This window comes from Hyperolius riggenbachi, chromosome 2 (genome assembly GCF_040937935.1).
Source record: "Hyperolius riggenbachi isolate aHypRig1 chromosome 2, aHypRig1.pri, whole genome shotgun sequence".
Taxonomy (NCBI): Eukaryota; Metazoa; Chordata; class Amphibia; order Anura; family Hyperoliidae; genus Hyperolius; species Hyperolius riggenbachi.
The window spans coordinates 249,526,807-249,551,421 of record NC_090647.1 but is presented as its reverse complement, the minus strand read 5'-3'; the positions used below and the strand labels follow the sequence as shown (position 1 = coordinate 249,551,421).

The window sequence follows — 24,615 nt, the reverse complement described above, 5'->3', positions numbered from 1 at the left end:
AGCTCTCTGCGCATGCACGTAACGTAATAGTGACATCACACGCATGCGCAGAATGCTCCTGGCAGTGTGCGCGTGAAGCCGCAGTAATGCCCGACTTTGGCGACCCGGAAGAGGGTGCCGGAGGGCAATTAGCCACATCGGAGAATGGGGAGAGCGGTGGTCCTCAGGACGGCTCACCATTCTTTCCAGCTTCCCCCGTTTGTCCTATATTTTTTTGCATCTGGTATCCTTTAAAGACGTAAGAGTTATGGAGTGCTACACTTTGTCTTCTCTGTTGGATGGTATTGAAACCTGTATGATATCTCAATAAGATGAAAAAAATGTAAGTCTTTTGAGATGTGAATGATTTGAATAATGAGCAGAAGGAAATTTAACACAACTGTGGTAAAACATTGAGGGAGAGAAGGTGTCAGACATTTTAAAAGTGGAAAGTGGTATACTATGGACACTTGTGGGTATCCTCAAAGTTAACGGGCTGTGCACTGTTAAATTGTGATTATATAGTTGCTAGGGGTAACTACCACTTGGCACCAGCAGCCAGAACTCGACACTTCACAGCCTTGCAGATCTCTCTCGAAGCGGACAACAGATGTCACAAGTAATTAAGGAGATTTATTTGGCAAATGCAGTAATACAGGATCAGCAGTGCACCAAGAGTTACACTATTAGTGACCAGCAAAACTCGAGTAAGGCAAGCATTGTTACGGTATTGGCGTTAGCATGCGTTACCATTACAATGCTTTTACAGTACTAGGGTACTGTGGGTCGTGATAATAGCATAATTTGTGGTACGCTGCTGCTGGTAGTAATGATAACATTGGTGTGCACTGTCTGCACACAGCAACATTACTGCAGCTTTGTGCATCAACCCCAATATGATGTAAGTCAGGGAAGTAACTGTTAAACACTAGTTTTTAGAAGAATGTGTACATTGCTCAAAAAATAAAGTGAACACTGAAACACAATGTAAATCCTAGTCATAAACACTTCTGTGAAATCAAACTGTCCACTTGGGTAGCAACACTGATTGACAATCAATTTCACATACTTTTGTGAAAATGGAATAGACAACAGGTGGAAATTCTAGGCAATTAGCAAGACATCCACAATAAAGGAGTGTTTCTGCAGGTGGTGACCACAGACCACTTCTCAGTTCCTATCCTTTCAGGCTGATGTTTTGGCCACTTTAGAATACTGGTGGTGCTTTCACTTTAATGATCGCGTGAGACGAAGTCTACAACCCACACAAGTAGCTCAGGTAGTGCAGCTCATCCAGGATGGCACATCAATGCGAGCTGTGGCAAGAAGGTATGACTGTGTCTGTCAGCGTAGTGCCCAGAGGATGGAGACGATGTGCCAGGAGACAGGCCAGTATACAGGAGATGTGAAAGAGGCCGTAGTAAGGCAACAACTCAGCAGCAGGACTGCTACCTCTGCCTTTGTGCAAGAAGGAACAGGAGAAGCACTGCCAGAGCCCTCTAAAATGACCTCCTGCAAGCCACAAATGTATATGTGAATGCTCAAATGGTCAGATACAGACTCCATGAGAGTGGTATGAGGGCCTGACGTCCACAGGTGGGGGTTGTGCTTACAGCCCAACACCGTGTAGGACGTTTGACATTTGCCAGAGAACACCAAGTCTGGCAAATTTGCCACTAGTGCCCTGTACTCTTCACAGCTGAAATCAGGTTCACACTCAGCACATGTGACAGACGTGACAGAATCTGGAGACGCCGTTGAGAATGTTCTGCTGCCTGCAACATCATCCAGCATTACCGGCTTGAAATGGATTAGTAATGGTGTCGGGTGGCATTTCTTTGGGGGGCTGCACAGCCCTCCATATGCTCGCCAGAGGTCTGGCTACCATTCGATAAAAGATGGGTTTCCTCAGACCCCTTGTGAGACCATATGCTGGTGCTGTTGGCCCTGGGTTCCACCTAATGCAAGACAATGCTATATCTCATGTGGCTGGAGTGCTTCAGCAGTTCCTGTAAGAAGACATTGATGCTTTGGACTGCCCTGCCCGTTCCCCAGACCTGAATCCAATTGAGGACATGTGGGACATCATGTCTCACGCCATCCACCAATGCAACATTGAACCTCAGACTGTCCAGGTGTTGGTGGATGGTTTAGTCCAGGTCTGGGAGGTGATCCCTCAGGAGACCATCCGCAACCTCATCAGGAGCATGCCCAGGCACTTTAGGGAGGTCATGCAGGCACGTGGAGGCCACGCACACTACTGAACCTCATTTTGTGTTGGATCAGCCTGTAGTGTGTTTTTCCACTTTAATTTTGAGTGACACCAAATCCAGACCTCCCTGGGTTGATACATTTTATTTCCATTGATAATTTTTGTGTGATTTTGCTGTCAGCACATTGAACTATGTAAAGAACAAATTATTTAATATGAATATTTCATTCATTCAGATCTAGGATGTCTTATTTTTGTTTCCTTTTTTAGCAGTGTATAAACATTAATGTACAAAAGCGTTATGTTGAGCTGTTAATCAAACATGAAGAAAAGTGTGATGGGCAGATATTTGTTTGAAACTGTTATATGTGAAATATGGGTTAAGTTTTTTGTTTCAATTATTTTTATTCAAAATGAAGCAGTACAGTGGATTAGGTTTTTAATATGTCTTTTTTAATTCTAACCTGAATAAGGCTTATTATTTCTCCTGTTCATTTTAAAGATTTGCTTGGCACAGTCCTCTCCGTCAACATTTCATTATGTGCTGGTGAACTCTCTGCACAGGATTATCACAAATGTGAGTAACTTGTGCTTTTTCCTACAAGTAGTGACTATGAATTTTTTATACTATGTTGCTTCTAGATTTATTCAATATTAAGCATACTTTGATTTTATCCCTATGTCAGTAAACCTGAAATGAGTAATCCTTTTTTTTAAACATATGTTTTAAAGCTAAATTTCATAAAAACAACTAAATACAACGATAAAGTACAGTATCAGGTATCTTGCGTGCTAAAACATTTGCAGTTTTGTTTAGCCTGTCTAGCTTATCAATGAGAGCCTGCTTTTTTCTCTGCCCTCCAAGCAGAGTGCAGAGGGTAGCTGAGCCAAAACAGATGGTTCATTGCTTCCTAGCCTGCTGATTGGACATCACAGGTCTCAAACTAACTCATAGGTTAATCTCAAAAGGCCTGATTGACTTTTCGGACATTTTTGGTAGTGCTAGGATTTTCAGCTACGCTTTACATGGTACACTGAACATCTTTAACTGTTCTTCAAAGGAGCTTGTAGTCTTATTGCTACCACAGCCATAGTCTATATCCCGGTTGAGGGCAATTTGAAGGAATCCAGTTAACATGCTGGTATGTTTTTGGGATGATGAGAACCAGTTGAGTATAGTATGATGATTAACATGCGGAGTATAAACCGATGCCATCTCAGGCAGAAAATATGCTTGGAAAAGAGAAATCGAGAACCCGATATGGTGTAGTATTGTTAAGTTGGTTGTGGTTAAAAGCAAAATATTTTAGATATACTCAAACATGGGTTACCCATAGGCAACCACTTCAAGTGCAGGTGGGGAGTATTAGAACCTGACCCCACTCAGGTTTTTAAGATGTCGCTCTCTGTAGATAGGAAACGGGGTAGCACCCCTCCACCGAGGGTGGACTCAAGATTTCAGCTAGGCTTGGTGTACAGAGGTGCCAGAGTAGAATAAAAACGTTTAAAAACCGTCTAAAAGAGGGGGATGTTCAGGTGGACTTACCTCCCTCAAAAATATAAAACTCAATTGAGTCACAATATATCAATACAAAAATGTTTATTGAACTCCACTTAGTGCAACGCGTTTCGCAGGTGTGGTCCTGCTTCATCAGGCAAACAGGAGTATAACTCAATGGGTCTAGATGCAGAAGTGAGCTCAAAACTCCATGCAAGTAGTGTTCTGGCCAGGAATCGAACTGGGGACCCTAGCACTGCAAGGCAAGATCGCTAGCCACCATTACTGTGATAGCAGAATGTACAAAGATTTTCAGCGCAGGTATTGGGACATAATCAGATACCTTTACTTGGGTACATAGAAAATGCATTAATCAGTCCAACACACATTACTGGATTAAATATATTTTTTACATTTGCCTGAAGTTAAGTTGCTCATAAGGAACATACAAACACTGTTCTACTGGAGGGTCAGTGTAAGCCTTGGAATTCTGTCGTCTGCTGTTTCCATAGCTGCAAAATATGAGCTCACCATAAGGAAGCTTTTATGGTAATAGGACACAACAGGAAGTTATGTGGCCAGATGGCACCATAGGTCTTGCAGGCTAAGTACTACACCAGTATATTCAATATCACTGACTCAGCAGGCTGTTAGCAACCTTCAGTGACAGAAATCCTCTAACTGAAGATGATAGTCATTTTTTTAGTGTTGCACATTATTTCTTTTCATATCAATGTTTCGCTCTAAACCTGTGAAGAGTTTAACTGAGTCATAAATACTTTACATTAGACTGTCTGTAATGTTTACACTATCCTGTTCTTGATTGTTCTTTACTCATCTGTTTGAAATTTCAAAATAAAACTAAGCCACACATCAATAGTTTAATGTATGCTTTTAAAACAATATTATAAAATTGAGATTGTGCCACTGTTTGTAATTGCATTTAAATTAATTATTTTAGGATCCTAGGCACTTGTAAAATCGAACTATAGAAATGAGTTGCAATGAAAATTCGCCTAGATAATACATTAATATGTTATGCATGTTGATGCAGATTTGTTTTCTGATACATTTTTCCTCAGATCTTGATGAAGTGATGGCTAGGAGCTCAATTTTTTTTTACTGTTATATAATTATTACGATGGTATACTCAAGAAGTCTGCCTAGAAAATGTTTAATGTAGCACTGATCTATTATTCATTATGCTCTCATTGTTTATTTTACCCCATTGTGAAGATACAGGCATAACACTCTTCAGTATGTTCAATAGAAGCTACCGATAGTTTAAAAAAAAAAAAAAAATCAACCCTCAACCAAAATGGCAGTGTGTTAAAATTCCTGCTTGAATAATGGGGTTTGAAGTTGTTCCCACTGCTTTTTATGGAGTTAAATTAACTCTCTAAATTCATTAGTATATCACTTTTTAACATCTGCTAAGCTGAGTAGAACAATGGGTGCTCAGAAGAGGATTCCGTGCCATTTTGTGAGAATGGCATTGCTTTTGCTGTCTATGAAAATCGTGCAGATCAGGTTTGTGTGGTGCAGGAAATTGGACATATGTGATTGGTTCCTTAGAAAAACATGTGTCCATTTTGTATGTTCATTGCTTTGTTGCCATCTCTTTGTAAGCAAAGATTCTAGCTGGTTGGTGACTGCTTTCTCAATAACTTTTGATAGGAATGGGAAATTTGCCACAGGTCTGTATTTGGCCACAGAATCGGGATCCAGTGAAGGTCTCTTCAAGAGGGGTTTTATGATTGCTTTCTTTAGTTCTTCCAGTTACAGCCCACTGTGCAAATAGTTTAAAAACACACGATTGGTTCGCACGATGGCCAGGGGCCCCGGACCTCTCTCACTGGCCGGGGCCCCAAGGCCAATGCGCGATACCTGGAGGGGAGTGCAGGTGGGCCTGGACCTCTCACACCCAGGCTCTGGACCTCTCACGTCCAGAAAACCCACCAACACTGCCTCCATACTGAATGCTAAATTCGACACACACAAGCAATAGAACACAGCAATACATGCATGCAGCTACATTTAAGTCGTCAGCAGGTGCTCGTCAGCCAATCAGGATGCACTGTCATACACCCTTTACCTGCCATACCACATCTAGCAGCCATTAGCATTCAGGTGGGAGGCTTCAGTTGGACGCAAATCGCAAGATTGCGTCGCTAGCAGGACCGCCCCGTGCAGGCATTCCTCCCACAGGGGTTCCTCCCTAACCTCTCACCTGTCTGCCATGTCCAAGAGCTGAAAAAAAACGTTTAAAAACACACGATTGGTTCGCACGATGGCCAGGGGCCCCGGACCTCTCTCACTGCGATACCTGGAGGGGAGTGCAGGTGGGCCTGGACCTCTCACACCCAGGCTCTGGACATGGCAGACAGGTGAGAGGTTAGGGAGGGACCCCTGTGGGAGGAATGCCTGCACGGGGCGGTCCTGCTAGCGACGCAATCTTGCGATTTGCGTCCAACTGAAGCCTCCCACCTGAATGCTAATGGCTGCTAGATGTGGTATGGCAGGTAAAGGGTGTATGACAGTGCATCCTGATTGGCTGACGAGCACCTGCTGACGACTTAAATGTAGCTGCATGCATGTATTGCTGTGTTCTATTGCTTGTGTGCACTGTGCAAATAGCACTGAGTTATTTTCTGTAGTACTGATGAGCTCTGGGCACTGCATTAAGGGTCGAGTTGGGCCAGGATCCTGGTTGCCGGTAGCGAGGCGGAGACTTTGACACTGAGTGAAGAATATTTTGGTGTTCTCATCCAAAGACTTGCCATGGTTGTACGGCAATAAGCACATACAAAGTCCTGGGATCAATTGATGTCATTGGTATAATGCTGGCACGGATGGTAGACACCTTGTTTGCAAAGAATGCAAATAATTCTTCACATCTTTCCATGGAGAATGTGGTTGGAAGTTTACGCCACTCTTTCTAGTCTGCGCCCCTTCTTCTTTTTTTTTTAGCTCCGTGATGGTTTTGTCAAACCAATTAGCTTTCTGTTTTTTATGGTCTGAGTGTGAGTGTGGCACTTTTTATGGGCCTGACCACCTTTTTCCCTCCTATGCGGTTTAGTTAAAATTCCTAGAGATTCCAGCAGATAAGCTTGTTTTTTTCCAATGTGAGAGGCAGCTCTTGATGGCCTGAGAGACAATAGGAAGATGGCCTTATATATTATCATTGCTCTTTGCGAAGGAATAGGTTAATTAAGCTCTTCCTAGAGCAGTGTTACTCAAACCTGTCCTTGTGTCTCCCCAACGGTGCATGTTTTGCAGGCAACCCTGCCTATGCACAGGTGGGTTAATTAATGTCTCAGGTAGGTGTATTCCATGTATATGAGAAACTAACTACCCCACCTGTGCATAGGTGAGGTTGTTAGCAAACCATGCACGGTTGGGGAGTCACGAGGACAGGTTTAAGAAACACAGGGGGAGATTTATCAACGCATTACCGACAGTTTTTTCTTCTTAATCTGTTCGAACCAGCAGGGAGAACAGTTCTGCATGAGAAGAACCTTCTTAAGGGCCGGTTTCCATTACAAAGTAATGCGAATGTGGCTACTTAGCCGCATCGCATCACTTCCACCGCCGGCCGCATCACTTCCGCATCTCCAGATGCGGAAGTCAATGGAGGCGATGGGTCGCGGCTGCGGGCGGATGCGGCCGTGCGAGAATCTGCAGCATGCTGCAGATTCTCGCACCGCACCGCTCCGCACAACATGCACGCAGTGTAAACTCTTCCATTGGCGTGCATGTGTTTCAGCATACACGCAGTGCGATGCGGCTATGTAGCCGCATCGCACCGCTCCTAGTGGAAATGGGCCCTAAATCCTAGGTAATAGTGGCAGTTTAGCATGAATTTCTAGTGCTGCACTACAGTTAAGAAAAGTGCAAATGCATCCCTAAACTGGTGCAGATTAAGAAATGCTTGACAGATGTAGAACTGCTGGATAGACATGATTGCAGAGTGCAGGCTATACATGATTTGTGATGTCTTCCTCCCACCTGCTGAATTCCTCCTCAGAGCCGGCTGCTGTCAATACAGCAGGTGTGTTTATCTCAGCAACAGCAATTGTTGCATTACTATGGGATGCGAAGGGAAGGTAGATCTGGTTTCTGTGTTGCATGGACATGCTTTCTAAAGTGTTGATATCCTTCAAGCTGTGATCCCCTGAGTATCCTGGTAGAGATCTCCTATTCCATAGTGTGTCCTTGTAAGAGTAGAGGGGGCTTTTGTTTGTTTGATTGTGTGGATTATCAGCTTCCCATGCAGGACTCCAAACAATGTTCAGCTACACAGGTCTTTCATGGTGCGTGCAATCCATCTTGTAGCTTAGCCATCCATGAACTTCCATGATTACGAAAGGATTCCAGTTGTAGCCAGGGATTTCATGGTGCAGAATCTCTTAAGTATTCCTTCTGTACATATATGTATTAATCCTCCTCAAAGCCGGGACAAGGTGTGGAGCAAGTAAAAGGTGAGGCAGCCATTTTGAGCATGCTCAGTAGAATATAACCCTCCATTCTGCGCATGCGGACTGCAGGAGCACACATTTACACCTTTCAGGCCATTGCATGAAGTGGTTTAATATGTTATACTTTTGCCCCAATCTGGACATATCTGTTTGCCGTAATGCTGCCATGGTTCATAAAAAATGCCTTTTCAGCAGCCATAAGGGTCGTGTATACAGACTCATGCTTTTCACAAATGGAAACAGGGTAGAGAAAAGTATCCGGGCACCAATCGCAGCAGTTTGATGCTAAACAACCTTTAATTCATCCCCGTGGTAATGACCTACAGCAAGTGGCGGCCTGACAGACGTTTCACAGGATTAACCTGGTTCTTCAGAGGCAACCATTACCTGTGAAACGTCTGTTAGGCCGCCACTTGCTGTATGTCATTACCATGGGGATGAATTAAAGGTTGTTTAGCATCAAACTGCTGCGATTGGTGCCCGATACTTTTCTCTACCTTACTTACATTTCATGGCTGATTAATCTGGAGGCACAGTTGTTGAGACCTGCTATCCCGTGTGTCTGCAATCTGCAGCATCTTGTGCCAATCATCTTAATCTACCTACTATTTTATTTTCACAAATGGAACAGTACAGTTGTCACTGTTGCATTTTATTCATATCTTGATGCTGATAGCAGAATAGATGTTTATTAGGCTTACTGAGAAATAGAAAATGAATAGTATGTTTTTATTCGATATGCAGTCTAGTCAGTTTTATGTAAAATCATACATTTTGCAACAGATGTCCTTTACAAGGTGCAGGAAGCCAGGCATGCGACGCATAGTAGCAGTGGAAAACAAATGAGTGACTTGAAATGTTGTAGTTCTTTATGCAAAACTTCAGTGACCCTGAAGGGAAAGTTGTTCTCACATTGCAGATGACATTCACATTTAAAAGTTAAATTCTGTGCCTGCGGTTCAGCTTCACGTAATGGTTAGAAAACATGGCTAACTTATTAGGACTTGTATCTCAATACATTTTAAGCAAACTTTCCTAAAACACAGAACATTATTATACAGCTATTTTTTTATTTTTTTGTTGTTGGGTGGTGGGATCTTTTGTTTGTCTGGTCATAAAACTTTTGGTAGAAAGAATACAATAAAATGAGCATGTTATACAACTTGTAGATAAAAGCTGATGAATCAGTTTTGCCTTTGCATACACAATAGACGCTGTCAAAATAGTCCAATAACTAGAAGTAGTACAAGTGTAATTTCCAGTTGCTTGAGAGTTCAAACAGAGGGCTTGTGTGTAACACTAACCCCCCACAGTGGTCCCTTTCTCACTAATGCAGAGCAGCGCACATCGGAAGACATTTATCAGCGCTCTGGTGCCGTCTTCTGCACATCTTACAGCTTCTGGCTGTTCTGCTACATCCTCGGTACGGCTCCTGGTGCGTGCACATGACCTGATGCGAGTCAGGTGACACATCGAAAGATTATGGAGGATGCAGCCAGCAGCTGTAAGAAGTGAACAGGATGGTGCCAGGAGCTCTGGTAAGTGTCTTCTACTGCATGCTGCTCTGCATTCGGGCCTGAACCCACTGCTGCATTCTTTAAAAAGCATGCTTTTTTCAAGCGTTTTTTGAAATGCGTTTTAAGTCATTTTTATGTGTTTTTGTGCGTTTGAATGCAGCAGTGGGCTCAGGCCCTAAGTGAGAGACGGGCACACCCCCATGACACCCCGATTAACCAGGACTCTATTGTAATGATAAAAACAGCTGCTCTGCCTATGAATTATGTACATTTTATATTAGAAGTATGGTGTTTTTTACCCCTTTAAACTTAAAATACTTAAGTCTTTTTTACACCATATTTGAAATGAATAATCAGTGAGGTTTGCATAATTGCAACTTGAATACAAATTGTATGCAGCTTGGAATTGAGTTAATCCAAATTATCAGGAAGTGCATTTCATTGTCCCAGTTCTAATCAGCAGGAAAAACTTTGACATACAAATGAACATTTACATGACAACACTTTTTTTTTTTTATGTGGTTATACAACTGTATGGTTCTGCTTATGCTTATCCCACTTCCTCACAGAAACAGGAGACAGAAGGATGTTAAAGGCGTTACTGTACAGGACCGTAGAAACAGCTGCACTGACAGCCAAGTTACATGGCAGGATCTTATTATGTAGTAAAATACCTCTAATGACCCCTCTCAGTATGGGCTTTTCTGATGTAGTCAGTGGACCCTGCAAGCTTTTAAAATGCATTTTTTGGCATGGAAGAGGGGAACATAAGGGGAAAAAAGTGGGATGATAGCATGTATGGGCTAAAGTTATTCTCAGGCACAGAGTTTATATTTATTTCATATCTCTTCTGGTTGTCATTTTAGCATTTTCTACTGTCTTTTATGCACTAAGTTGAGCTGTTTTTAACGGAAATGTTTTAATAGCTTTCTTTTAAAAAGATCTTGTACATTTTAGTGTGACATTTATGCAAATGTACATTTTATTAAGGGCTATCTTATGATTTAGGATTTGTTTAGCGCTGACTTCTTGCGCAGAGCTTGAATACATAGTTATGTCACTAACTGTCCTTCAGTGGGTCTCACAATGTTCTCCCTACCGTAGTCATATGTCCATTGTAGTCTGTTTTAGGGGGAATAAACTGTATGAAACTAAATGCAAATGTTCTCCCTACCGTAGTCATATGTCCATTGTAGTCTGTTTTAGGGGGAATAAACTGTATGAAACTAAATGCAGACAAAACTGAAGTCCTTCTGATTGGAGGGCAGAGCATGATAACAAAACAACTTAACTTGCAGTCTTCACCACTGGGAATAGGAGGCACGGATCTACGCAGCTCTGATCATGTGCGTAGCCTGGGAGTTCTAATTGATGGGGATTTAAACTTCAGAACTCAAATCTCTGCTGTGGTGAAATCATCCTATTTTCACCTGAAGAACATTGCAAAAATCAAGCACCTCATACCCCCAGAAGATCTGCCAACCTTAGTCCACGCCTTCATCACATCCCGACTGCACTACTGCAATGCTCTCTACACTGGCCTTCCAAAAAAGGCCTTGTACCGCCTACAGCTGATACAGAATACTGCTGCCAGACTGCTAACCAACCAACCCCGTCACTGCCACATAACGCCAGTCCTGCATTCCCTTCACTGGCTACCTATAGAATGGAGGGTCCTATTCAAGATCGGCCTACTGACATTTAAATCCCTGAATAATCTAGGCCCTAGATACATGAAAGATATGTTACAGCTGCGAAGCAATCCCCGCATTCTCAGATCCACAGGTTCTAATAATCTAGTCATACCCAGTGTCCACTTAAAAACTTTTGGTCCCAGAGCCTTCTGTCATGCTGCCCCTACGTTTTGGAACTCCTTACCTCTACAGATCAGGACAGCCCCATCCCTGGACGTGTTTAAATCCAGACTGAAAACCCACCTGTTCAGTCTGGCATTTGCAGAAATATAACTTTTGTTGTGTGAATACTTCATCCTACTAATTACTGAATCTGAGAGAGCCTAAGCGCTTTGAGTCCTATGGGAGAAAAGCGCTATAGAAATGTTATTGTATTGTATTATTGTATGCTTTTAAAATTCCTACTTAGAAAATTTTACTAGAAGCAGATAGTTGCTATTCCCCCTCCTCCAGGCATCGGCTCCTTAAATTGCTTTTCTCTTATGTTACCATTTTATTAAGGGACCTCTTGGGGCTTGGACAGCTTAACGTATATACTCGCACATAAGCCGACCCGCGTATAAGCTGAGGTACCCACCTTACCCTCAGAAACCAGGAAAAAGTTATTGACTCACACATAAGCTCCCTCCACAGTATAGTCCTCTCCAAAGAAGTCAGATGTGCCCTCAGTACAGGTCAAGCCCCCCCTTCCCATAGCCAGATGTGCCCCAAGTGTCTCAAGACGCCACTAGACAGCATCATAGATATGAGACACAGCAATTGGTGCACAGGAAGAATACCCAATCATTGAACAGCTGACAATGCTGCTTGCACGTTCTACTCAAGCCAGGGGACACAGGTAGTCTGCGCAAAGCCCGTACTGAGAGGGGTCGTTAGAGGTATTTTACTACATAAGGTCATGCCATATAACTTGACAGTGCAGCTGCTCCTATGGTCCTGTACAGTAACACCTCTTTAACATCCTTCTGCTGCACAAGTACACTCTGCACACCATGTTGCAGTGGATGGGGGCCACGGACACAGGATGAAGCCAGCTGGCAAGAGCAGGACCACTAGTGCACAATTCTTCTGTTCCTCTGCTAGTAACAAAACCTTCTTCACCATCCATTCTGTTCCACCGACTCGCATTTAAGCCGAGGGGGTAACGTTCCAGCACATTTTTTTTTGGTGCTGAAAAATTAGGCTTATACACAAGTATTTAAGGTAAATTGTTCACTTCCACCATGACCTGACTGGTGTTGTCCACTTTTGTTTTTTGTTTTTGATTGCAAACAGTGGAAAATTATTACTTGCTGATTCTTGTTATCCATTGAAATATTGACAAATTGTAATCATACTATAGCACCTTAACCTTTTTTTGTTTTTATAGTCTGCACTGGATTGGTGGCCCAAGATTGATGCTGTATATTGCTACTCAGGAGAAATTCGCAGCATGTTTGCTGAAACACTTAAAATCGTCATGCAGTTACATACACCAATCCGCCTGACGCCGGTAAATGATGGTATCTGATGGTTGTGTGTGTGTATATATATTCCGCAGTCATTACATAGTCTGTGTTCATCTCATTTCTTTGTTTTACATATGTGAAAAAGCAGAAAAAACATGCTATTGTGTTATTTCTATAGCAACAGAGACCTCCTTCATGCATTAAAGTTTTTTTTCTTTATTTCGGATTGTGCTGTGTTTTTGAGCTGTATCTTCAGAATTAGTTTATTACAGCCAAAATATTTTTGTAGAAAACTAAACCTAATACAAGCCTCATTGTATTGTACAATTTTTTGACTTTTCACTCTCCTTCCCCCAAACCCAACTTTTCATTTTATCTTGGTTAATAATTTACACTGCTACCATAGAAATGTTGATGTATTTAAGACTTTAGCTTAGGGCTTTGTACATGGCAATTGTCATTGATTGGTGGTGCTTTGTCTTTTGCTTACTTTTTGTTTTTTTTATTGGCTGCTGTCGGTCACATGATCAGATGCCAACCAGTCACTGTTTTGCATGGCAGTGGGCTTCTGTTGCTGTAAGTATGACCCATTGTAACTACCACAGAAAAGACTTCAGGCTTACTTGGATTTTTCTGTGCATAGTTACCAAGGTAGTCATGTCATTTCATTCCAAATGCAATAGGTAGACTTCATGTCTAATGTTAAGAGATTTCATACAGCTTTGTGTTTTTATGTAGATAAGGCTGACCACAATATTCTGTTAATTACATGCATTATTTCTTTCATTGCCTTTTTTTCAATATCACAACAGTGTGAGTGTATCAACATTTCCTCATTTCATTTGTTGGATTGTCATCTGTTTTAAATGTTCTAATAATTATTTTAAGCCAGGAGGTTTGTTTTATAAGTGCCTGGAAGAACTGATTGCTATTGCAGCAACTATGGAACTTGTGTTTTTTTTTTTTTTTTTTTTTAAAGGACTGTTTAAGAATGAAGAATTGTTAACTTTGTACTGCCAAACTTAGTCACATATGCTTTATACATGCATTTAGATACACCAGCGTATATGTTCACCTAGCTATTATGCAGGAGAACAGGCGCCAAAAGGATAAAAGGAAGCTAAATGAGCTTAAAAACCAAATTCTTGGAAAATAGAGGAGGTAGTGGTGGACTTACCTCCTTCAAGTAGACACACAACGACTGTAGTAAAGACAGTCAATATATTTTATTTATGAACTCCAAATATGCAACGCGTTTCGCAGGTTTGATCCCGCTTCATCAGGCAATAACAACGGAGCAATAGCATATGTGGTCAGTAGAAGAGCCAGGCACCTGGCTCTTCTACTGACCACATATGGTGCCTGGCTCTTCTACTGACCACATATGCTATTGCTCCGTTGTTATTGCCTGATGAAGCTGGATCAAACCTGCGAAACGCGTTGCATATTTGGAGTTCATAAATAAAATATATTGACAGTCGTTGTGTGTCTACTTGGAAGGAGGTAAGTCCACCACTACCTCCTCTATTTACCAAGAATTTGTTTTTTAAGCTCATTTAGCTTCCTTTTATCCTTTTGGCGCCTCTGTTCTCCTGCATAATATTGAGTCCACCCTGGGTGGAGGGTTGAACCCCCTTTTTCTCATCTACAGAGAGCGACTTCTTATTCCTGAGTGGGGTCAGGAAAATCGCCCCACCTGCCTTTACAGTGGTTGCCTAATGGTAACCCTGGTTTGTGAGTATTAATATTTACTCTATCTAGTAACCATTTACCAGTACATATTACACTATTGGGGCTCTTGGTGTTCCTTGTTTTTATGTTCACCTAGCTGGCTGAGTGTCCCTGGATCCTTCGGTGCTGAACAAGTGACATGTCAAAGCTTCTCCTTTCCTGCCTATTTAGCTGCTTAAAACTGTGCCAGTACACTGCTAAGCACATGAATGTGCATGCAGGCATGTATGCTGTCAACTTATATAGCGCAAAGTGAACACAGGCTCACTATAAAAATAATGTAATTGCTCTTGTTGGTTCAAGAAGTTATTTTTCATTGGTCATTTTATGTATTTTGTAAGTTTTGTGTTTTTTTACAGCAATGTACAGCACTTGAGTTGCCAGGCAAGGATAGGACTGCCAGGCAACTGGCATGGTTTAAAAGGAAATAAATAGGGCAACCTCCATTTCCCTGTCACGTCAGGTGTCATTTAGTAATAGACTTCGTTCCCTTACCAAAGCTTGACTTGTAAACCTGCACGAAGGGAATGGTCTTCGTGTCCTTGCAGGGTGCATGTACAATATTGTCAGCAAAAAGGTCCTGCTGACTTATTTTTGAGCATTATTTAAAGCATGCATGGGCTAACCTGTTTCCTTGAACTTCCTAATTATCTTTTAGGCTTGCATGGTCCAGTCAGTGGGATCAGAGCAAAATGTGAAGGACTTTCAATTATTAGGAGAGAGGCAACCCATCTTTTAGATGGTTAGAGAGGGCGCTGGAACAATGTAATAGTATTTTTCAGTAGGTTTTGGAATAAATGGATGTTGTCACATGCCCGTTAGACTTACTGACACACCCAAAAATGCAATTTTATCGCTAGACACCAAGACATTAAGTTTAAGGCCATCAAAGATACTGTGTTCATGCAACATTCATCCACTTTGAACATGGTCTCATGCTATATCATGAAGACCTCAATATACCGAATTTTTCAGACTATAAAAAGCACCTAGGTTTAGAGACCTAAAACAAGGGGAAATGACAAAACCCGGTGCGTCCATAGTGCAGGAGTGCTGATTGGCTCCCCCACCCCCATCTCGATGTTTCTATTAAGTTACACTAACCAGATACACTACTACACTTTACTTTACTAACCCCTGATCCCCCCCCTTCCCCAGCTACACTACACAAATCCTTGCCCCCCACTAGCTATGCTAATTAACCACTACATTTACATTGCAGGAGATCTCACCAGCCTGGATGGCAGCTTCTTCTTTAAAAAGTAGCCGGGTCCGGTGTGGGTGTCCAGGCTGTAAATTATCCTAATTAGGTCCGTGGAGGGGCAACAGCAGCACGATCCAAAGTGTCCCTAAGTGGCATAGCAGCAGCCGCTCTAATGACTGACAATGCTTGTCTTGGGCTGGCTGTGATGGCTTTCTGTCCCTGCATCAGCCCCGCATCAGCATAAAACCTGAAGTTTCTAAGTGGCCAGCTACTGTAATGACCGGCGTGGCCATGACAGCTTTCTGTCTCTGCAATAGCGCTATTCTGGCAGAGAAGTACTGTACATCTTCAGCCGCTATAACAGCAGAGTCATCCTAAGACCTCCTTATTGCCTTGTTTACTGGTGTCACCCAATGACACCAGCACATGTGCGCCGCAGATCATGAGAGGGCGTCAGTAAACAAGGCAGTATGGAGGCCTTGGTGGACTCTACTGTTACAGCGGATGAAGATGTACAGTACTTCTCTGCCAGAATCATGCAGATGCAGGGACAGAAAGCCATCATGGCCACGCCAGTTATTACAGCGCCTGCGGTTTTGCCGCTTGGTGACTTCGGATTGTGTTGATGCAGGGACAGAAAGCCATCACAGCCAGCCCGGGACAAGCATTGTCAGTCATTACAGTGGCTGCTGCTTTGCTGCTCGGGGACACTTTGGATCAAGCTGATGCTGCCGTCCCACTGCGGACCGAATTAGCATTTACAGCACAACGGACACAAACGCCAGGATAGGAAAGACCTGCCACTTTCAAACTATAAGACACAGTAACTTTTTCTCCCTACTTTTGGGGGGAGAAAAAGTGTCTTCTAGTCCGAAAAATACGGTACCTCTTCCTCGTCTTCATGTGGACAAGATCCATGACAGACACCATTATATGGATCTACTCCAGGAAGCCCACAAATTCCTTAGTTTGGTTTAAAAGACATACGTCCATCGAGTTCAACCAAAAAATGGTGAAAGCTGGGCATACAGAGCTGCCCACTGCTGTCTCAAATCATTAAGTTCTACTGGTACATGACATGGATTGTTTATTTTAAGAAAATGACTGATGGCAAGAATGCCATTGGGATTTGGAATGTTGGTGTACAAAGACAAAATATACATTGTGCACAGTAAATCCATCTTTGAGAAATCATCTGGGGACTGCAGCTTATTAAAGCAAACTTGAAGTGAGGGAACTATGGTATGTCCTGCCATTCCTGCACAGTGCCTGGTTAGTTATTTGTCCTGCTAGGTCTTCGGTACTTCTCTGGCAGCCTTCAGAACGCTGTGTCCTCGAGTTATTCTGAATGCTGCCCAAGGAGTACCAAAGAGCTATTTGAGCATTTCCTCTACTTAGTTATGTATCACTCTCTTTAAAGAGACACTGAAGCGAAAAAAAAATATGATATAATGAATTGGTTGTGTACTATGAATAATTACTAGAAGATTAGCAGCAAAGAAAATATTCTCATATTTTTATTTTCAGGTATATAGTGTTTTTTCTAACATTGCATCACTCTATAATATGTGCAGATTACACAACACTCAGCATTCAAAATGAGTCTTTCAGAGCAGTCTGTGAAGTAATAAACTCTCCTCTAGCAGAGGAAAAGTAAACAGTTCAATTACAGTTGAGATAATAAAAGTCAGATAACGGCCCTCTCCACGACCAAGTTAGTCGGAGAGCTTAATGGCTTTTTTGCATAGAGATAACAACTGGAGTTTCTCCACTCTTCCTGTACTGGAAACAATTAGACTGATGTATCTGATCTTAATGTTTTTTTTCTTAGCTGTACTACACATACAAATCATAATATCATCATTTTTTTTTTCGCTTCAGTGTCTCTTTAAAGACAATCCTGTGTAGCCTTGATATAGGCTAGCAATAATTGTACTAATGGTTGAAGTAGAAAGTCACTATATTTGGTTGGACCAATAGTTGAGTAACTGATTCATTATCAGCAACAATGGGCCTGAAAGTTAGTGGGTCCATGCCCTTATGGATTTTGGGAAAACCATATATCACAGGAAATATGGAAAATTCAGGGTTACGAAACTGTTTTTGTGCCATTGCATAAACTGTTGCCTGGGTTTTGACTCAAGAAATGACAGCACTATACTTTGAGAACAGTTTAGGGATAGCTTGGAGAGTGAGTACAGGCATTCCTGTACATGGAGTGATTTTAGGTTTGTTATATTTTAGGTTACTTTAGCTGCACAGGAAATGGTGTTAGAAGCGTAAAGTCCCATCTACATGATACGATTCTTTGTGCGATTCGATTGCGATTCTATTTATGATCCGATTAAATCTGACATGTCTGATCAGGATTCGATTCAATTAGATTTGCCATTGTTTTGCAATGGCGAATCGAATCCCGATCGGACATGTCGGATTTAATCGGACCGTAAATAGAATCGTAATCGAATCGCACAAAGAATCGTATCGTGTAGATTGGGCTTAACACCTTGGATGCTCTTTGTTGATTTTCCTATATACCCATTTAGAATGTTAAATTGTTTTCATGTGAAAGAAGTGTTTATTTTAAACCAATAGAACAAAGCCCCAAGTTGTAGTTGAAAAGATGAACTTCACTGAAATAAATGTAGAATGTATTAAGGAATGCCTTGACATTTTTTATGAAATAATATTTTTGCTAGTATAGCTACAGTATGCATATAGCATTAGAGAAATGCACCAGGCTGTGTTTAGATGAGAATTGTCCTGGCTTTGGGGATACATATGTATGCGTGTTCCAGAACTTTGCATAAAATTGTTTCCAGAACACATGAAATATGTGGTTAGACAGCTTTATATTGTGCTAATGATTCCTCTTTTCCTCATAACTAGAGGTAGGGGCTGAAGTACTGTATTTGGCATGAGGCCCCATAGCAAAAGACACAGGGCCTCCTGACCTTCTAACCTTCACTCTAGGGAATTCCTCTAGCAAGACCTGTGCCATCATAAAGTAGTAGCAGACACTGCTGTTTATTATAGCAATTCCATAAATCTTTTCCGATTAACATATACGTATGTAAATGTATAGGCTGTTCTTTACCCCGCGTTTTATCTATGTAGAAGCTTATAAATCAGTCTAAACGTTGCCTTTTAAGAAGCCTACATCATCTACTGACATGGCTTTAATTGCTGTAGGTTGCTATCTTCTCTGAGTCAAGTGCCTTGCAGCTTGCTAATCATGTAGCTCTGTTTATTTCAAATACCTACCTTGGTTCCTGTTAGACCTGTACTGCTTTTCTAGATGTTCTCTGAGTTTGTAGTGTACAGTTCCTTTCAATAACAGTGTGCTGGAATTTTTCCTTCAGAGTCTGACCTTTAAAGAGAAAATGCCATATCTTAAATTCAAAGAGAAACCAACTGATGTGGAAACTAGAAGTTACAAGTATTTGCTACTGTCTTTGGTCAAGCTCATTCACGGAGACCCCAAACTGCTTTTGTATGTAAGTAACAGACATTTTTAAGGCATCCTTTTAGAAACAGATATTGTCCACAATTCACTAAACTCATCTCCTGTCTTCAATAATGATTCTGTTCTATTTTTACTGTTATCGCCATGGTGCTAAAGCATGTAGCATTCATTGAGCAATTTACCTTGGGCAAACCTTAAAATAAGGATTCTTTCTTTAAATTAAGGAATGATTTCTAAAGTTAAGGTTTCAATCCTTAGGCTACTTGCACACCAAGACGTTGCGTCAGGTGCTACGTTAAGGTCGCATAACGTGCACCTAACACAAGGCCTGGTGCTCTTCGATGTGGACGTCGGAGTGAGCCGCGTTGTGCAGCTCACTCTGGCGTCTGTGATGCGTACTCTTGGACGCATGCGGCATCACGTGGTCCCGCCGGCCAATCCCCGCACAGATCGGCCGCACCAGGAAGTAAACACTGCACGTCACAACGTGCAGTGAATATTAATTAGCCATGTGCCTGGCCGCTCTCCGCTCCTCCCCAGCCTGACTGAGCATGTGCAAACAGTCTAACGCGGCGTAAGCCGCTGTAACGCCGTAACATGCTGCACTTTCGGGAGAACGTGCAGCATTACATGTAACGCAACGTGGGCAGTGTGAACAGCCCACTTGTGTTACATTGCTGTGCGTTGGGGGAGCGTAACAGGCTGCACTAACATGCGCCTGTAACGTCCCTGTGTGTAAGCAGCCTTAAAGTAACAGAATTCTAAAGTTAAAGACAGGATGATAATTCACAGAGAGGAATGCGAGAGTAAAGTGTGTGAGGAGTTCTCACCTCACCTGAGCTGTTTTATCTATCTTATCACTTTATGTTAATAAGGCAAGCTTCTTTAGTGAATTAACGCTGGAAATACCAATCAATGTGTGGTAAGTTTTCACTTGCTTTATTTTCACCAGCAAGAACTTGGTGAATTGTGGCCATTGTTATGAACAGGAGCTGCTATTTAATATATGCCTGAAATACAATTTTTCTGCACCTTTTTTTTTCTAAATGAATGGTCTGTTCATTTGCATGCATTCAACACGGTGACGTTGTGTGAGAACACATGCAAATGGCACCTCAGTATTTCTTCTAGTTGTGTGGTTTGGTATCCGTGCCAGTCATGTTTTCTATGAAGAAGGGTCACAGTCTTTCGGTAGTATTTTTTCCTAAATGTATTATATTTTATAGCCATTTACGAGGGAAAATGGGTGTAAATGCAGAAAATACTTTTTTCATCGTTTCGAATATTCACTTCACAAATGCCACTTCTATAAAACACCTCAGAATACATTCCTTGGCTGTTCCCAGTTAAAATGACACCACATATGCCTTAATACATTACTAGTTGGGCATGTAGTAGACCATTATCCTCAAATTCCATGTCTGTAGCAATCTGATCGCCAAGATGACAGTTCAGCGATCCCTGATACTGTACAGATGCATTGCTAGGCAACAGCAGAGTGATACATCTGTATAGCATTGGAGCCCGAACTGTCGCCCTAGCGATCACATCTGATCTCTGCAGGTGGCAGTCATGTGTGCACACAAGTCATTAGAGGTGTGTGCAAAAAGCACACTGCAGCTTTTAATGCAGGATGCCAGTTTCACATCCTGGAATCTGCAGTAGGGATTTTTAAACTCTTGTCATAAAATCTTAAGTGGTGGCCACAAACGTTGCAATAAAATAATTAGATTCCCTCTTTAATAAAAATGACCGCTTGAGAATATCAGATAGATATAATTTTTTTTTTTATTGGGGGAAAACTGAACAGAGATGTGTGATCCATTGGCCAGATGTTTCAAATGTTACAAACGGGTTCTTTTCCGTCAGCCGGGCGCATCCACTAGGTGGCGATAAAACTGAGCTAAGTAATGTAGAATGTAATCTCCCTCGCCAGCGATCGCTGGCAGCATAGTTACATCTTTCCCTACTATCCATGGCGGCCTGGAGGGGGAATAGTAATTAACGCTGCTGGGAGTTTGCAGGCCGAGAGAGATTACGTTTTACATTACTTGGCTCAGTTGCGCCCGAACCTTCCCCAGCACTGTTCAACGCTGAAGTTTTATTGCCACCTAGTGGATGCGCCTGGCTAACGGAAAAGTACCCAAACAGGCTAGGTTCACAGTGCTTAGTTGCGTTGCAGAATATTTCTGCATTTCATTTCACGGTCCATACAATTCTATGGGGCTGTTCATAGTAAAGAGTCATAACTGATTGCGTTATTCTAACTCGCTGCATTGCAGACTTTGTATTAAAGTCTATGTCCAGTCTTTATTGCAGTTCACACTCATTTTAATACATTATAATGCTTGCAATATCCAACTGACCACTGTGAAACCAGGCTTAATTAACAAAAAAAATCTAAAATTTAAACAATGTAAAAAAATTGTATGGTGTGTGTGGCCACCTTAAAGTGGTCTAACACCCAGCATTTCAACTTTGCTTTAAAAGATTGCTTACAGCTTATAAACTATTATGCCAGATTTTTTTTTTTAGCAGAAATTCACTGAATGGATTAAACATGACATTTTAGTGCTGCATTTAGCTAGAAATTCTCCTCATGCTTGCTTGTTTAGTTACAAATGTATCTATCTACAATGTAACAAACAAACACTGCTCTGAGAGAACAAAGAGGGCTTCCCCAGCAGGCTTTTCAAAGGTCTATTTGTATTACAAATAAAGATACATTTTGTAACTACAGATAAGAACGGATGCGGATTCCTAGTTAAATCCAACACTAAAATGTCATGTTTAACCCATTCAGTGAATTTCTGCTTAAAAAAAAATCTGGCATAATAGTTTGTAAGCTGTAAGCAATCTTTTAAAGCAAAGTTGTAATGCTGGGTGTTAAACCGCTTTAATAGAGCATCGGGCAGAAACAGAATCTGTATATATTTGTACTCTGCAGATAAACAATGGCCTCTCAGTCTCTTTTGTGACCCAAATTAATGTTCAAAATGCTACAGTGACAGCTCTGCAGGTTGACACCCCTCATTACTGTACAGATCTCTTTATAACCACAGGATACCTGGGAAGGTTAGAGTAGCATCTGTTAATCAAAGCTATGGGAGAAGGACTTTGTGTACCAGAGGCTGAATTATCACACTAAATGGGAAACCGTGGCCTTTCAGTGTGCTAATCACTTCACCTCTGTGTCCTTCCTTTTATTCCTTTCTATTCCCTGTGTCCCCCCTGGCCGCTGCAGTCCTCCCCAGAAGCTGCCGACAAGGACTTTGTCAGTAGCTTTGTCCCGGAAGATGCTTCCTTTGCAGGAGAGGGACTCCTTTGAAATGCCTACTCGGGGCTTCTTGAACACCCCTTCCCTGCCACACACAAAAAAGGGGCACGATAGGAACTACTCAGCACGCCCAGAGCTCAGCCCTCTCGGGGATGAGCTGTGACACCAGGAAATACTTCTGGGGGTACAGCCATCTTGGAATTTTTTTTCTGCTCCCGGCGGACAAACGGAGCAGTGGAAAATGGCGTGAATCAGTGGGATGGGATCCGGAACAGGAGCTGAATCAGGTAGTATGTTTTCTTTGAATTTTTTGAACACCAACCGTTCTCTGACAGTTTATAATCTCTGACAGCAAAGATTACACTAATGCTATTTCAAAAGCCAAGAAAATGGGGGGCACCTTTTCTTGTTGAAATTAATGACCGTGTAAGTAAGGCCTAAATAATAGTGAAAAAGGGGTATTGCTATAGCAAATAAAGTTTGACATTATTTTCACAGATTGCAGTGCTGTAAGTAGAGTTGTTGACTTATACTTCTGATTTGTAGATACTACTTTTTAGTTGGTATAGAAGTAATTCCTTTAAATCACGCTGATAAATACTTTATACTTACACTGTACTCAACATATTCACTCTAGTTATACAGCATGAAACACATGTAAATGCACATACTGTATTTATATTCATGGTGTTTTGTATTTTCAAGTATTGTAATATTGATCTGCATAAGTTTTGGTTTCAGAATATTGTCTTTCCCCTTTCTAACTTATAATTCCTTGGAAGTTTTCGGACCATAATGAGGTAATTTCTCTTTGCATTAATGATACATTCTAGAACCAAGGAAGATCCGGTCATGACATACAGAGCAGCACTGCAGAGTTAATTAATGGTTTGGTGCAGCTGGTACCACAGACAAATATGCCGGAGATAGCACAGGAAGCCATGGAGGTTAGTAGTTCACCCAGATGAAACTCTGTTAGGACTGTGTGTGATCAGTTCTGTAACTGAACAATACAGGGAGTGCAGAATTATTAGGCAAGTTGTATTTCTGAGGAATAATTTTATTATTGAACAACCATGTACTCAATGAACCCAAAAAACTCATTAATATCAAAGCTGAATATTTTTGAAAGTAGTTTTTAGTTTGTTTTTAGTTTTAGCTATTTTAGGGGGATATCTGTGTGTGCAGGTGACTATTACAGTGCATAATTATTAGGCAACTTAACAAAAAACAAATATATACCCATTTCAATTATTTATTTTTACCAGTGAAACCAATATAACATCTCAACATTCACAAATATACATTTCTGACATTCAAAAACAAAAACAAATCAGTGAGCAATATAGCCACCTTTCTTTGCAAGGACACTCAAAAGCCTGCCATCCATGGATTCTGTCAGTGTTTTGATCTGTTCACCATCAACATTGCATGCAGCAGCAACCACAGCCTCCCAGACACTGTTCAGAGAGGTGTACTGTTTTCCATCCTTGTAAATCTCACATTTTATGATGGACCACAGGTTCTCAATGGGGTTCAGATCAGGTGAACAAGGAGGCCATGTCATTAGTTTTTCTTCTTTTGTACCCATTCTTGCCAGCCACGCTGTGGAGTACTTGGACGCATGTGATGGAGCATTGTCCTGCATGAAAATCATGTTTTTCTTGAAGGATGCAGACTTCTTCCTGTACCACTGCTTGAAGAAGGTGTCTTCCAGAAACTGGCAGTAAGACTGGGAGCTGAGCTTGACTCCATCCTCAACCCGAAAAGGCCCCACAAGCTCATCTTTGATGATACCAGCCCAAACCAGTACTCCACCTTGCTGGCGTCTGAGTCGGACTAGAGCTCTCTGCCCTTTACCAATCCAGCCACGGGCCCATCCATCTGGCCCATCCATCTGGTCCATCAAGACTCACTCTCATTTCATCAGTCCATAAAACCTTAGAAAAATCAGTCTTGAGATATTTCTTGGCCCAGTCTTGACGTTTCAGCTTGTGTGTCTTGTTCAGTGGTGGTCGTCTTTCAGCCTTTTTTACCTTGGCCATGTCTCTAAGTATGGCACACCTTGTGCTTTTGGGCACTCCAGTGATGTTGCAGCTCTGAAATATGGC

General features: G+C 41.7%; 1 protein-coding gene across 5 annotated transcripts in view; it reads left to right on the top strand.

The window, feature by feature from the left end:
• Nucleotides 1-24,615, top strand: part of NF1 (neurofibromin 1) — a 343,136-nt gene that overhangs the window by 103,057 nt on the left and 215,464 nt on the right. For all 5 annotated transcript variants that reach the window (XM_068268482.1, XM_068268483.1, XM_068268479.1 and 2 more), the window contains exons 11-14: nucleotides 2,694-2,768; nucleotides 12,748-12,870; nucleotides 19,124-19,258; nucleotides 23,338-23,451. In XM_068268482.1, the coding sequence (XP_068124583.1) occupies nucleotides 2,694-2,768; nucleotides 12,748-12,870; nucleotides 19,124-19,258; nucleotides 23,338-23,451 (447 nt within the window). The remainder of the gene's footprint in view (nucleotides 1-2,693; nucleotides 2,769-12,747; nucleotides 12,871-19,123; nucleotides 19,259-23,337; nucleotides 23,452-24,615) is intronic.